General features: G+C 42.2%; 1 protein-coding gene across 6 annotated transcripts in view; it reads right to left on the bottom strand.

Moving 5' to 3' along the window:
• The window catches only part of EOGT (EGF domain specific O-linked N-acetylglucosamine transferase), a 44,876-nt gene extending 29,318 nt beyond the window's left edge, over positions 1 to 15,558 (bottom strand). Inside the window, exons 1-9 of one of the 6 annotated variants that reach the window (XM_069084150.1) lie at positions 14,740 to 15,558; positions 13,475 to 13,615; positions 12,599 to 12,757; positions 10,610 to 10,664; positions 8,133 to 8,358; positions 4,523 to 4,623; positions 3,835 to 3,943; positions 2,264 to 2,358; positions 325 to 429 (exon numbers count right to left, since the gene is read on the bottom strand). In XM_069084150.1, the coding sequence (XP_068940251.1) occupies positions 325 to 429; positions 2,264 to 2,358; positions 3,835 to 3,943; positions 4,523 to 4,623; positions 8,133 to 8,339 (617 nt within the window). In that variant the 5' untranslated portion in view covers positions 8,340 to 8,358; positions 10,610 to 10,664; positions 12,599 to 12,757; positions 13,475 to 13,615; positions 14,740 to 15,558. Of the gene's footprint in view, positions 1 to 324; positions 430 to 2,263; positions 2,359 to 3,834; positions 3,944 to 4,522; positions 4,624 to 8,132; positions 8,359 to 10,609; positions 10,665 to 12,598; positions 12,758 to 13,474; positions 13,926 to 14,070; positions 14,528 to 14,570; positions 14,673 to 14,739 lie in introns of those variants that run through there. The other 5 variants (XM_069084151.1, XM_069084153.1, XM_069084152.1 and 2 more) reach the window with 5 other exon arrangements.
• Between the last annotated feature and the right edge of the window lie 254 nt (positions 15,559 to 15,812).

Raw genomic sequence — 15,812 nt, 5'->3', positions numbered from 1 at the left:
AGATAGATAGATAGATAGATAGATAGATAGATAGATAGATAGATAGACAGACAGACTGACTGACGGACGGATGGATGGACGGATGGATGGATGGAGATGGATGGATGGATAGATGGGATGGATGGATGGATGGGATGGACGGATGGACAGATGGGATAGATGGATGGGTGGGATGGGATGGATGGATGGATGGATGGATGGATGGATGGATGGATGGACGGATGGATGGACAGATGGACAGATAGACAGACAGACAAATAGATAATCCATGCCTGTCAAGAATATATACCCATAGAGAGAGAGAGATTTTTTTTTTACTCTTACCAAGACTGTAGAGGGCTTTTACGTTGACCTTCAGATATCAATGTGCCAACATCAAGTTTACAATGACCTCCTATGTCACCTTTCTGTAGGAAGTTTTCCTTAAATCTGTTTCACAACAAACAAATATCAAGTTAACTCCTAATAACTTCTGATATGACTTAATACATGGACAGGTTCAAAATATGCACATTTAATTCCATTGAACAAGCACCATTAACCACTTGGTATGTATAAGGCCTACACTGGGTGCTGGAAACACAAAGACAAAGTGAAAAACCAACCTGCCCCTAAGATGCTTACATTCTACTGGGAGAATAAAACCCTTAAATTGATTTTTTTTAATCCAACTTGTGATTTCCTTGGTGTAGGGAACTCCTGGTGAGAAAGTCCTCTCCACCAATAGAGACCAGCAATTGTTCTGCAACTTACAGCATTACGGAGTTACTTGGGGGCACTTATGGGTTAAGTGACTTGCCCAGGGTCACACAGCAGGTCTGCATTAGAGGTGAGACCTGAAGCCTAGCCTTCTTGCCTCTCTAAAGATCAATAAACACAACACAATTTCAACAGGGAAAGAGCCTAACAAATAGGGAGATAAGGAAAGCCTTCCCAAGGCAAGCCTTGAAGGAAGCCAAGGAGTCTAAGAGTCAGAGGTCATGAGGAATTGCCTTCCAGATACGGGGTAACCTATGCAGAGGCATGGATATGGGAGATAGAGCGCCAAATTTATAGAAAAGCAAAGGCTCAAGTTTGACAGGAATAGAAGGTAAGGAAGTAGATACTGAGTTGTGTACTCTCAACAATAAATGTATAAACTCCATACAAAATCTAAAAATATAGGTGGCTTTGGTCTCCAACCTCCTAAGATATTTGTGTCAAGTAAAGTTGATAGGCTCCCTATCACCTCCAGGATCAAATATAAACGCTCTCTTTGGCCTTCAAAGCCCCTCTTAACCCAGCCCCCTCCTGCCTTTCCAGCCTTCTTATACCTTACTTCCCAAGGGGCATTCTTCGATCCAGTGACAATGGCCTCCACAAACAAGATGCTCCATCTCTCTTTTCTCTGGCTGTCCTCCATGGCTAGAATGCTCCACGCCCCCCACCCCTTCCCCTGACTGCTTCCACTACTGACCTTCCTTGTTCTAAGTCTTAACTAAATTTCTACCTTCTACGGGAAGCCTTCCTCAATATCTCTAAATTCCAGTACCTTCTCTCTACAGTTTTCCCTTCCACATCTCAACTTTCCCCATCCCTAGTCTTTTCTTAAGAGGATTTATTCTGTGAAATTTGGACTCTGTCAAAGGGCCATACTTGAGGACCTAGAGGGTCACATGTGGCCTCAAAGCTGCAGGCTCCCCACCCCTGGAAGAAATTAAATGGGAATTTGGGGAGGGTTTTGTAGAAGGTACAGGCAACTTGCAAAGGCCAATACACAACACAGAAAAAGTTTAGAAACTCAGAAATAAAAAAATAAATTAAAATAAAATAAAAAATAAATTAAAAACTAAAATTTAAAATTTAGAAAGAAACTCAGAAATGAATAAAATAAATGTTTACTACCATATAATATCAATCCAAATTTTACAATGAGGTACTTTAAAGACCCCATAAAAGAAAAAATTCAGAATTCTTCTCTGGTACAAATTGAGGGCCAAAAAATTTTACAGGGTTTCTCCAGATTGCAAAGGCAATGCACCCCTAACCCCCATGGTGTGGAAGGGATAGCTGTATTATTTCCTATTTATGCCGTATATAGCTTGCTTTGCATATATTTGTTTGAATGTTGTCTCTCCCATTAGATTGAAAATTTCTTAAGGCCAGGGACTGTCTTTCACCTCATTTGGATTCCCCAGTACTTGGCACAGTGCCTGGAACGTAGCAGGCATTATAAGTGTTTGTGGGTTAAGTCTATCAGAACTTAGATGAGCCATAAAAGTACCTGTCATGATCTCTCTTCACTCTTCGTAGATCAATGTATAAGTTTGATGCCCTGCAGTACTGAAGGTAGCGTGAACAAACAAGCCAGGAATCACCCTGAAGAAATAAATAATATACAAGAATAAGAGCCATTTCTCAGTATCAAAGGACATACAAAAGGGGCGGCTAGGTGGTGCAGTGAATAGAGCACCGGCCCTGGAATCAGGAGGACCTGAGTTCAAATCCGGCCTCAGACACTTAACACAAAACTAGCTGTGTGACCTTGGGCAAGTCACTTAACCCCAATTGCCCTCCAAAAAGCAAAAAAAAAACCAAAAAGAATATACAAAAGCAGTTTTCACAGAATAAATTCAAGCTATCAACAAATACATTTTAAAATGCTACAAATCACTACTAATTAGAGAAATTCTCTGAAACTTTTCATGAGATTTATCTCCCCAATTTCCCTAGAAGAAAGAACATCACTGGTACCATTGTGGCAGTATAGAATTGTTCAACTTTTTTCCATTTGTGACGCTTTCAGTACTTCTTAAACTGTGGGTCATGTCTCCATATGGGGTCAAGTAATATCTGGCCACCACTTTGGAAGATGCCATTCTGAATAAGGTCATCCACAGATCTCTCTCTAGCCTAAGTATTGCCACATCACTATTACTAACACAAAGCTAACCCAGGCAGCTCAGTCTTGTGCTATGATTATTTATTATGGGGAACTACAATTGAACTATCCTACATTGCTGGGGGGAGAGGGAGTAGATCTTCATAATTTCATATAATTTGAATTAATTTAGAGATTTTTTTTAATTTCACAATCCCTGCAAGAGATAATGGGAGACATGTTGGGTTAATTACTTAACTTCTCTGTGGCTCCTTTCCTTAATATGTAGATATGAGGATGTTGGTCTCCATGGCCTCTGAGGTTCCTTCCAGCTCTAGGGCTGGGCTCCTGTGATCTGATTGGAACAGAGCACAAACCCCAAGCTGGGAGCAGGAGATTTAAATACTATCTTATAAATTTGGCAACCTGGGCCCAACCTTCACAAACTAATGAAATCAATGACTCTGGGTAACCCATTCAATAGCCATTGGCAAAATGGAGAGAATATCAACTGTTCCCAGATTACTTCAGAGGGAAATTATAAAGATAAATCACAATAAAATCCCTAAACATGTTTCAATATTCTCCAGAAGGAAGGTATATTATTCTCCATAATACTGATATTACATTTTTCCAGAAGGAAAAATCTTAAATCCAAAGCATTATCAAGGTTATCAATACCTCAAGGATCTGTGTTTTGGGCATAGGAATTCCTTTCCATCTCCATAGAATGCAACCCAGCTATCACTAATTAAATAGGTTCAGAGAGTAAACCATGCCAAGCTGTCTGTATTGCTGCTGAATATGTGGAATGGAAAAGGGGAAGATTTTGATACAAATTAAAGAAATATTCATATTAACAAATTCTTCTTTGTATCATAAGGATATACTCCACAGTACAATCTGAAAAACTAGAATTCAGATGGTTTTTGAAATGAAGAAAAATGTAGGTTTCTTAAGACCAAAATACCTACTATTTCCATAGGTTGGCAGAGGGTCCGTAATTCATGCAGGCGCTCCTTTGCATAACCAAAATCCGCTTGTTTCCAGAATATCTCCTGAGCTGATTCAATGGTATTAGTCCTAATTTTTTTTAAAAGTTCAGAATATTTATCCTTTTTATAAAAATATATTTAATGTTTATTTTTCTAATTCCTAAAGTTAAAAGATACCCAAGAGTGATCAAAAAGATAAGAATCAAGCCTTAGCAACTATCTGTGGCTTCATAATAAAATCCAAAGTAGAAATGAATGAATTATACTCTGGAACCTAAGATAACAGGCTGCTAATTAGTACAGTTTTACTTAATAGGTTTTTAAAAGATTTTTATACTTAATTTTACCCTTTAGAATTGGTATGAAGCTAGAGTTTTATCACCCAGAGTATTATGAAGAGGGAAATCTCCATAAGGCCACTGTTTTTACCCCTAGGAACCCACAAGATCACAGGTCTCTATCTCAAGGCTGGGAGAGAGAGGGAGCCAGATTCATTAGGCTGTGGGGAAGCTTTTAAAGCCATCTTGAATATCTATCTAGTCAAGTTCCTGAAACATAATAGGTACTTAATATATATTCAATTACTAATTGGTTGAGTATCTAGGAAAATGATAGATATGATAAAAAATTTTTAAAACAGAAGAGAAAAAGAAATAGAGAAACTTACCATCCCATATCCACATAACTACAAATGGGATGGCCAAACCGAGACTCTGGCCTGCATGATTTCTCATAGCCCCAGCAGGATTCGAGATGTTTTAAATGTTTCTGAAATAGAAACAGAACCATGATTTTCACACACTGTTAGATCTTCTACTATTCATTCAAATATTATTTGAATGTAAGCTGTTTAGAAAAAAACAATTTCTCATAACTAAATAAGAGATTAAAAGTATCATAAAAGATAAAATGAACAATTTTGATTATAGGAAGTTTTAAAAGTTTTCCACAAACAAAACTAATGCAGTTAAAATTAGAATGGAAATAGGTAAAAGAGGGACATTTTTGTGGCAAGTTTCTCAGATAAAGTTCTCATAACCAAGATATAGAAGGAATGGATTAATGCATAAAAATAAAAGCCACTCCTCGATATCAACTGATATGTAAAAGCAGTTTTCACAGGAAGAAATCCAAGCTATCAACAAATATGTGAAAAATCCTCGAAATCACTCATAGAGAAATTCAAGTGAACACAACTCCAAGGTTCCACAAAACACCTGTAAGACTGGCAAAGGTGACCAAAAATGAGAATGATCATTGTTGGAGAGGCTGTGGGAGGGCAGGCATATTAATACTCTGTTGGTGGAGCTGGGAATTGGTCTAGGAAGAAATTTGGAACTGTGCCTAAAAAAAATCACTAAACTTTGTATTGACCCACCAATACCACTGCTGGGCCCATAGCCTTCCTAGGCGCTAAGCATCGTCCTAAGTGAGAGAGGTACAAAGACAAAAAACAAGAGGACTCATTTTAAGGAAAGAAATGTTCAATATCAAGACTAGGGTCTTAGAAGTAAAGGCTTCATATTCTCCATGTTTAAAAGTTGAAAAAGCTATTTGAAAGAAATGTGCTCTGACCCAAACATGCCACCCACTGCTAGACATATGCCCCAAGGAGGTCCAAAATAGAAAGTCCTATACACGTTAAAATATTTATAGCAGAACTTTTTGAAGAGGAAAGAACTGAAATAAAGAAGATACCCATGAAATGGGGCAATGGGGAAAGAAAGTGTAATATGTGAACGCAGCAGAATGTAAGTACAGCCTCAGAAATGATGAATATGAAAAAGTTAGAGACTTATAGGAAGTGAAACAAGCAGATCCAGGAGAAGAATACAATGAATGTGATTATATAAATGGATAGAACAGAAAAAAAAGAGTAAAGTAAGTGCTGTGTAATCTGTGATCAAGCTTGGTCCAAAGAAGAAAGGAGAAAATGTATCATTCTCCCTTCTTTGCAGAAGAGGGGACTATGAGTTTGCAGTACTATATACCCTTTTAGATTTAACTGATGTGTTGGTTAGTTTCAATAAACTATTACTTCCCCCCTTCCCTTTTAAAAAATTCTTTGTTACAAGCAATAACTGGGGAGGAGGGAAGGATATATTTGGAAATGAAGGTAATTTAAAAACAAAAAAAGTTAATACAAAAGAAATTATTATTTGAAATAAAATGTGCTTAGATTATTTTTATCACCACCCCCAAAAAATGTTCATTGCTTAGTTAGTTTGCCAACAAATACCATCACACCTGCAGCCCCTTAGGTCAATTTAAAAGGAATTTCTTGATGTAGATTAACAAAAATGGCCCCTGGGGTAGGCAGACTAGCCTTAAATTTAGTCCTCAGAGAATCTTTTCAATTGAAGTTGTATTTGCAAGACTCCTCTGCTTTCCCTGTGAAAGGGAAAGAAAAGATAGACTTGTAATCAAATCAAAAGATATCAGCAACTCTACTGATTGATCAGCAAAGGCAACATTGGTTCCAAAAGAGCAGCATGAGCTTGGTGCTGGAAAACACATGGGCTGCCCCTTGTCCATGAGCTTGGATGGCAGCTCTCCTGCTGGGTCACAGGCGGGATCCTTGATTCCCAGGCAGCCCTTCCCCACCTCATTTCCTGTGCTAACAAGCCTGGGAAGGGAAGCCTTACAATGCTCAGCTTTGATCTTTCTGGCAACGGAACAATGTCTTAATGGGCTCCAAACTGAGTCATTTCCAACATCACTTAAAGAGAAAAGAAGGCCCAAGTGGTTGTCATCTTAATTCTGCAGGCACCACCAAGAGAGAGACTTTAATACTGAAGCCACCGGTTTCTAGGAAGCTTCAAGGAGATGTGGGAGATTCCTCAGTCACCTCAGTGAGGGTCTTTTCCTTCCAAGTGGCACATCTTGCTTCCTCTGCAAAGCTCACAAATGTTTTGACAACTTATGCCACTGTAGGCTTTCTGAAAACCCTTAGTTTGGAGCAGTTTTTTTTAAAGTTGAGAGGCCCATGGAGTACTGATTTGGAGTCAATAAAAAACTGGGTTCTAATCCTATTTGAACTGTTTGCTCCTCATGAATTTAAGGCAAGTCAAATCAAAAAAGATTTAGGCTCATTAGGCTCCAGTTTCCAACTCTGTAAAATGAGAATTGGCCTAGATGACCCCTTCAAGGTCTAGATTTATGATCCTTCCATTACCCTTTGCTGTTTTTATTTACTGGGCACAGGATCTTTGTGTGTGGGTAACAGATAAATTCATAGACTTATTAAAAACTCTCTATATGCATTTTGAAAGCCAGTGTACCTTAACAGGTAAAAAGCTATAATCCAGAAGGCCTCTATGCAAATCATAGGACCATAGATTTAGAGACAGACAAAACTTACAGGCCAGAATCCCACCCATGAGCAAACTGAGGCCCTGAGAAGATAAATGATTTGTCCACAGTCATATGGGTAGTAAGTATCAAAGTCAGAATTCAAACATAGGCTCTTTGACTCCAAATTCAATTCTCTTTCAACCAAACCCCCTCTGCCTCTTAAGTCCTGCCTGTCACAAATAAGCTGTGTAGCCATGGGGATGTCCTTCAATGTCTCAGTGCCTAGGCAAACATCCAAACTTCAGAGTAATCACTGTTATGCAGTGGAGGAAGGTCTTTTTAAATCAAAAGTCTAGGTGGTACCATAGTGCACAGAGCACTGGGACTGGAGTCAGGAAGCCTCATCTTCAGGAGTTCAAATCTGGCCTCCGACCTTTACTAGATGGGTGACTCTAGGAAAGTCACTTAACCCTGCTTGCCTCAGTTTCCGAATCTATAAAATGAGCCAGAGAAGGCAATGGCAAACCACTCCAGTATCTCTGCCAAGAAAGCCCCAAGTGAGGTCACAGAGTCAGAAGTGACTGAAACAACTAACAATCACAACCCCACATCAATCAAATTACAATTACAGATGCTCAACAACCTCCAAAGTACATTTTGTTATCTATAAAATAGGGGCAATAACACTTATCTCACAGGTTTATTTTGAAGATCAAATGATGTGATATATGCAAAGTGCTTTGTAAACTTTAAAGCATTACATGTGTCTGTCATTACTTTCAAGTCTCTCATAATGGAAAAGAATTAGAATAAGATCTTAGTTAATTTAAAAGTATTTACTGAAGTCTAAGCAGTGACTCACTTTTGGCAGCAAGTGATACATTCATCCCCAGTCAAAAAACCAGCAGTCCTTGAAACCAAAAACAGTAAACCATGTGAAACAACCTCTTTCCATAAACAAGCAAGAAGGGTAAAAGACCTACTTTATAAGGGCATCGTGGGTCTTTGTCACAAACTGCAGCAAGATGTCTATTGTTGTGGAGAAAGTAAGGAATGTGCTCTTCGGGCAAATGAAGGCTCCAATAGGCGGGGGATGATGCCCCTGGAAGGTCTTTCAGGTGAGGAGTTTCATCTTGGTTGCTTCCCAGAATGTCATAAAGCAGCACCCCAAACACAAGCAACCTTCGCATTGTAACCAGAGAAGAAAGCCTGCCATTCAAATGGAAACGTATCATTAATTCATTTCCCTCAATTGTATTAAAGGGCATCGATGACCAAGCACTAGATTGAGATTTCCTATCATGGCTGTCACCTGGCGTCTCAGAGACAAAGTTTGCCCGAGTAAGGAGACTGGATGAGATGACCATAAAGGTCCCTTCTAACGCCAGAGCTAGAATTCTATGATCCTCATGTGTTGGGATTATGTAATGGGCTGGTACATCCTTACATGGAAGCATCCCCTGGACCCTTGTTTGAGTCCTTTCCTCTCTATACACCTTCTTTCTCAGTGATCTCATCCACTCCCCTGGGCTTTGTTATCATTTCTATCTGTTTAGCCAGCCCAAGACTTCTCTCCCAAGCTCCAGTCCCCTATCACCAAGTTCCTATTAGACATTTCAAACTAAAGGCCCTGGAGACATTTTGATTTCAACATGTTCAAAACAGAACTAATTACTTTTCCCCAAAACCCACTCCCTCTTCTGAAATTCCTACATCCTTCAAGGACCCAACAATACTTCTAGTCTCCCAAATTCACAACCTTGGAGTCATCATGTATAACTTGTTTTATAGATATTTATTATCATCTTGCTTCCCTCATAAAAGTGTAAGCTCTATGAGGGCAGGGACTGTCTTTGTCTTTTTGTATCCCCAATGCTTAGTACAGTGCTTGGCACATAGTAGGCATTTCATAAATGTTTACTGAATAGAATCCTCACCTCCTCATTCTCATTCATCCCATATATCCATTCAATTGCCAAATCTTATCATTTCTCTCTTCCCAATATTTCTTATTCTATCCCCACTCCTAATAGCCCCTTTGTCTCCATTTACTGACAGTATGCTAGTCAAATCCTTAATCACCTCTCACCAGAATTACTGTAATAGGATCATAATTGGTCTCTCTACCTCAAATCTCTCCTGACTCCCATCTTCCCTCCAAACAGTTGCCAAAAGGATTATTGCCCAAAGGGCAAGTCTGACCATGTGTCAGTACCAAGCTCAATAGACTCCAGTGGTTCCCTATTACCTCTATTATCAAATATTAGGTCCTCTGTTTGTCTTTCTGGCTCTAGCCTACCTTTCCAGACTCATGACATGTTACTCACCTTCAGAACTTTTCACAAGCCTAGACAAACTGATCTTTGTCTTCCTCATACAAGACACTCCATTTCCCATCTCCATACCTTTGCACTGGAAGACACTGGCTTCACACCTTTGCATCTCTCAAATCTCTAATTTGAAACTAAGTTCAAACACCACTTTCTACATGAAGCCTTTCCTGTCCTGCCCCAAGCTATTAGTGTGTCTTCCACTCCCCACCCCCCCACCAAGAATTTCCTGCTTGATACCTTTTCCTCCACTTCTCTTTCCCAATTTGCCCATTTCTAATAATTGCAGACTACCCATACCTATCATGTGCTTTTCCAAAACTTTCCCAAATGGTGGCTAGGTGGCACAGTGAATAGAGCACTGGCCCTGGAGTCAGGATGACCTGAGTTCAAATCCACCCTTAGACACTTAACACAAAAACAAGCCATGTGACCTTGGGCAGGTCACTTAACCCCAACTGCCCTCCAAAAAAACAAAACAAAAGAAAAAAACCTTCCTATACTAGCCTTAGTCCTATGAAGCTCAGTTTGTCTAATTTAAAACCACTTGTGTGAATTTCTCAATAGTTTCAGAACTTTTGCATATATCAAATACAGAATATGCTCCATAAGGACCTTATTCCAGATTGACTTTTTTTTAGAAAATTAAATGTCATTTTCTTATTACAAAGATTCACTTTCTCTTCCTCCCACTGATTCACTTTTCTACTTTTCCTCCCCACTTTTCTCATAGGGAAAGAATGTTTTTGGCAAGATACCTCTGCCATATTGCATTGGAGGAGGAGACAATTCAATATACCATTGATTTTAATATGAACCTTCACTAACAAGATTGAGGGAGACTAGATTTTAGAAAGATGCTGATATATTTAGGCCAACTTGGGAGGTCATCTTATCACAAATACACAAGGGAAAGCCAGTATTGACCCAAGGTCAACAGTGGTGACCTTCTCATTTCCCCTCCTCTGTGGTTCAGAGGGATTAGGGAGCCAAAGTAGAGCCAAAGGGGAAGGAGGTCTGGGCTGGTTTTCATCAATGCCTTTAATTGAAACTGTCATCTTAGAGTGATCTGATTACAATTTTACAAATTGACTCTATTAATAATGACAAATAAGAAAAAGTTATTTTACCAATTTAATCTCAGAAGTTCAGAAACTGCTGGTGATGTGTTTAAGAGTCTAAAACCTATAAAGAAAGAAATACAATAGCAATGAAAGGTGAGTCAAATTTTTCATTATGGTAACTGTGGGGCAGAGGGAAGGACACTGATTTTGGAGTTAAAGACCAGCTCATAACTGTACCATTTTGATCAAGTCATATCAACTATCTGGGCTTTAGTTTCCTCATCTATAAAAATCAAGCATTTGAACAAGATGACCTCTGAGATCCCATGTAGTTCCAAACCTAAGATCTTATGACCCCATGAAAAATGTCTATTTTTTTTCAGCCACTTTCAGTCATATCTGATTCTTTATAATCCCATTTGGGGTTTTCTTAGCAAAAATCCTAGAGTGGTTTTTCATTTCCTTCTCCAGCTCATATTACAGATGAGGAAACTAACAGGGTTAAGTGACTGGCCCAAAGTCACACAGCTAGTAAGTGTCTGAGGCTGGAGCTGAACTCATAAAGATGAGTTTTCCTGACTCCAGTGTTAGCACTCTATCCCCTGCACCACCTAGCTGCCTTTAATGCCATTAATATCTATGTTAGAGAATATTTTTAAATTATTTAATTCTATTATTAAAACTAATTTAAAGAGAAATGACTTATATTTTTCAAAATTTTCTTTTATTTTCATTATGAGCCTGATAGACATCAACAAACACAAAGAACAAAAAACCACATTATGAACCTCCACCCTGCACAGTTTTTGTTTCAATATACTAAATTTAATTCTATCAAATAACTTATTTTGACCCTGTAGGATAGGTATCATATCAGCCAAAGATGGGGCCTGGAAGGGGCTTAGAAGTGATTTAAGTCAAACCCCTCGTGTCAAAATTGAGGAAACTGAGGCCTAAGGACCTGAAGTGTCTTGACTAAGATTATACTAGTAAAAAGGGTCCAAAGTAGCATTTGAACCCAGGACATTTGATTCTAGTCATTACTGCTCTATCTACTGAATTTCCCAAATACATACCGTACCTATCAAGCTTTCAGATGAGATATGTTTGTGTGTGTGTGTGTGTGTGTGTGTGTGTGATCAGATGGCTTACCATCTCAGAGAGGGAGAAGGGAAGGGAGGTATAGAATTTGGAACTCAAAACTTTTTTTAAAATGTTGTAAAAAATGCATACATATATCATGCATAGATACATAGCTTTAGGATTTAAAAAGGACTTTCTATATCTATCTCACTTGATCCTGACAACAGCTCTATGAGACAGGTACTACAGATGTGATTGTCTTCATTTTACATATGAAGAAACTGAAACTCAGAGAATGTATGTGAGTTGTCCTGGGTTTCCTAGCTTGTAAATGTCAGAGATGAATTCACATCCAAGCTTTCTGCAACCCAAGTCTGCTGTGCTAAGGGACCACAACACTAAGTCCTAATGACCCTCCCAAAGCAATGAGCAGCTTTATTTCTGGCTCACACTTAGAATAACAAAAATCTTATTTTACCTAGATTGGTAACCCATACTGGGTCCTCACTGCCATGCGGCAAGTCTGCTACTCATTTCTCATTGATTCCCCATCACATTTCCAAAAGTCATCATTTTAAACTTTCTCCTTTTCTCTCAAGCCCCTCAGCAGATGATCCCACTGTCTTTACTGCAAAGACTAAGACTAGACAAGTAGTACAGTGTTCGGAATGATAAATTTGGAGCCAAAGGACCTGGGTTCAAATTTGTGTGTGTGTGTTTTAGGGGGATAAGGCAAGGCAGTTGGGGTTAAGTGACTTGCCCAACTAGTTTTTGTGTTAAGTGTCTGAGGCCGGATTTGAACTCAGGTCCTCCTGACTCTAGGGCCAGTGCTCTATTCACTGCGTCACTCCACCATCCCTGGGTTCAAATCTTGACTAAGCCACATACCACCTGTGTGACCCTGGGCAAGTCAAATGACCTCTCTAAGAAATAGTTCCTCATCTGTAAAAGGGGAAAAATGATAGCCCTTACCTCACGTGGCTCTTGTAAGGATCAAATATGTTTATAAAGCACTTTGCCAAACTCCAAGCACTATGTAGAAGTCACTCCAAACCTCCTCAGAGTCATAAGGGTTTGGTTTCTATTTTGATCCACGTTCACAGTCAGGTCATTCAAACTCACATTCCTCTTCTGCAAAATGTGGACAATAGTTGTTGTGATGATCAAATGAGATATTTGTAAAACACTTTGCAAACCATTAAGCATTGTATGCATGTGTGGGGAGCTCCCACCACCAATGGAGACAGAGATATGCAACTCAACAGTCTTAGTAATGTGCCTGGTTTAAGTGACTTATCCAGGGCCACATAGCTAGAATGTGTTCACAGGCAGGACTTGAATCCTGATCTTCATAAGTCCGAGAGTATGCCTTCTCTAAAGTCAGAATGTTTGTCCAAATTCCTTCCCTCTTGACTGTTCTGACTGTAACAAAATTCACAAATTCAAGGAGCTCCTTATGGAAGTTCAGTACTGAGGTCATGGGAGAAAAGCAGAGAAGCCTGATCAGAACCTTGGCTCCTTGCCCGGGACATGTACCCACGAGTACTAGGCAGAGGCGGCTGGCTGCTGCTGAAAAAGTGGGCCCTGGGGCCCCTGGCAGTCTTCCTTCAAAGAGCCCACAGAGCTGGAGAGAAATTTTTTCCCAGTAGGTTGGGGAACAACAGCTCAGGAGTTGTTTCAAGAAGGGCCACTTTTCTTTGGTTTGCCCCTAAGTGTTCATGCCATCCATTTTATTTCCACAGGAGTCAGAAAAAAGGAAAAGAGGGAGGAGAAGGGGGGAGAATTAGGGGAAAGAGAGAGAGAGAACCAAAAGAATGTACAGAGGGGTACAACTGAGATAATACCTACCTTACTGGGCTACAGTGGGAGCAAGCCCACTACAGTTGAAAAAAAAAACACCCCATTTACATCCAGAGGACATGGGCTTAAATCCTGGTTCTACCTGTGTGACATTAGGCAAGTTACTAAACATCTCTGGGCCTTGACTCTCTGTAAAAATAAATGGGTTAGAGCAGATTACCTCTAAGGTTCATTCCACCCCCCCCCAAATCTAAGATCCTAAAGCCTCCAGAAAAGTAGAAAGGAAAAGCATCCAAGGCCAGCTAATTCCTCTCAAACATCCAGACAACCCCCTCCTCCCTTGTTCCTATAATGAAACAGTCCCACTGCTGGTCAAAAGAGACCCTATTGATGATGAACAAGGGATGTCCAGATTTCCCACAATTACCCCCCCCCAATGTCTTGTCTGTCTGTCTCTCTCCCTTCCTCCCTCCCTTCTCCCTTCTTTCCCCTCTTCCTTCTCTTCCCCCCCCCCTCCCCCCCTCCAATGCTGAGAAGCTTTTCTCACGCTCAGGTCCTGCCCTTGACCCCCGGCCAAAGCAGCCTCCCTTCAGCGCGCCAGCCAAAAGCTGGGACCTAGCTAGGGAAGGGGGTCCCCAGGGTACCAGTGGTCCCGTCTTAGCTGGGGAGCCTTGGCAAGTGCGAAGGCGGTCCTGGAGGCAGGACATCCCCTGAGCCCACGCCATCGGCCGGGCAGGATGGGAGCCGGGCCCCCGAGGCCCCTTTCCGCGCAGCTCCCGGACAGGACAGCGTGGGACGGAGCGGACAGATGCCCTGGGCAGAGCCCAGGAGGGGACAAGGTGCAGCTGGGAGCCAAGGGGGTAGGAGACGGGTCTGGGAGTCCGGCCGGCCGCGGCAGCCCGCTGCGCCCCGCGCGCCCGAGCCTAGGCGAGCCCGGCCGGTCAGTGGGGAAGCTAGGGAGCCGAGGGGGAGAAGCAGCGGCCGCAGGCTGGAGGAGGAAGGGCAGGAGAGCTGGGCGCCCTCCGTCCGCAGCCTGCGAGAGTCGCTAGAGCCAGAGCCAAGCTCCGGGGAGCCGTGGCGAGCGCTGGAGAGCCAGCGCCAGGGGCGCAGGGCTCCGGAGAGCCCCGGAGCGAGCGCGTCCCACCTGGAGCCCAAGGACCGGCAGCGGCGGCGGCCGTGGCGGCGAAGGAGGAGGAGGAGGAGGAGGAGGAGGCGGCGCCTGGGGCTAGCTCTTGAGGAGGAGGAGGAGGAGGAGGAGGAGGAGGAGAAGGAGGAGGAGGAGGGAGTCGTCATAACCGGCCCCGGGAGCTCACCGGAAACCTCAGGCGCCCAGGGCCCAGGGCCGGCCCAGGGGGCGCCCAGGAGCCGTCCGGGCCACTTTCCCGGGGAGCGCGTCGGGTCCGCCCTCCCTGTGCCCAGCCCCGAGAGCGGCAGGATGGCAGGCGCCCAAGCCAGGCCAGGCCGCCGCCAGCTGCTGCTGGCCCTGCCCGAGATCCTGGGCAGCCGGACAGCAACCCCGCCCACACTGGGTTTGTTCTGGGAAGCCCACAGCGAGCGTTCCTGGGGCTGGAAGCGGGATCCCAAGTTTAACCTAGCCTAGTCTCTCGCCCTTTCTTCCCCTTGTCCCAGCCCCGCCCCAACTGGAGGGCTAAGGAATGGGGAGAGCCTCGCCCAGTCGTTTCTTTTTCCCTTCTCACCCTCTACCTCCTCTCTAGATTTTGAACTTATCTACCTCCTCTACCCTCTACCTCCTCTCTACTTTTGAACTTGGTGATTCTCTTTAAAAAGTCAATCATCGTCTCTTTGCCACCGCGTCATTCATATTTTTTCCATCTTGTTTATACCTTTCCAAGTATATTGGTTTGATTTGGCCTGAAATAATTTAGTTCTGATTCAATTCAATAGGATGGATAGTAGCAGATACAGAACTGGCAAGGACCTGAAAAGCCAGTTAGAACAAGCCGCTAGACTTCACAGATGAGGAAAATAAGCCCAAGGAAACTGAAGGGACTTGCCCAGGGTCAGGCATCATCAAGGAAGGAATTTGAAGTCCCTCCCAGTGTGGGAAGTCGCACTCCCCCACTCCAACTCTGTACATTTGGGGGTACAGAAACAAAAATAACCAACAAAACTTGCCTTCAAGGAGTGGGGATACAGCACCTATCGAGAAAAATAAAAAGTAAATTCAAGAAAAGAAGAGTAAGGGAGGAGGGTGATCAGGAAAGGACCCCAGGCATGTGATCTTTGCTCTAATGGAGGCTAAGGATTCTAAAGGATTGGAATGCATTCCAGAATCCGGAGACACCACAAGATTGACAAATGGGAATGTCGGTCAACAACCCAAGCACTTATTAAGAACCTTCTATGTGCTAAGCAGAGAAGAGGC

Source organism: Petaurus breviceps, unplaced genomic scaffold, assembly GCF_028583685.1.
Source record: "Petaurus breviceps papuanus isolate PSGF00001 unplaced genomic scaffold, PetGlider_PUasm1.0 174, whole genome shotgun sequence".
Classification (NCBI taxonomy): Eukaryota; Metazoa; Chordata; class Mammalia; order Diprotodontia; family Petauridae; genus Petaurus; species Petaurus breviceps.
The sequence above is the reverse complement of the archived record's forward strand: the minus strand, read 5'-3'. Positions and strand labels throughout refer to the sequence as shown.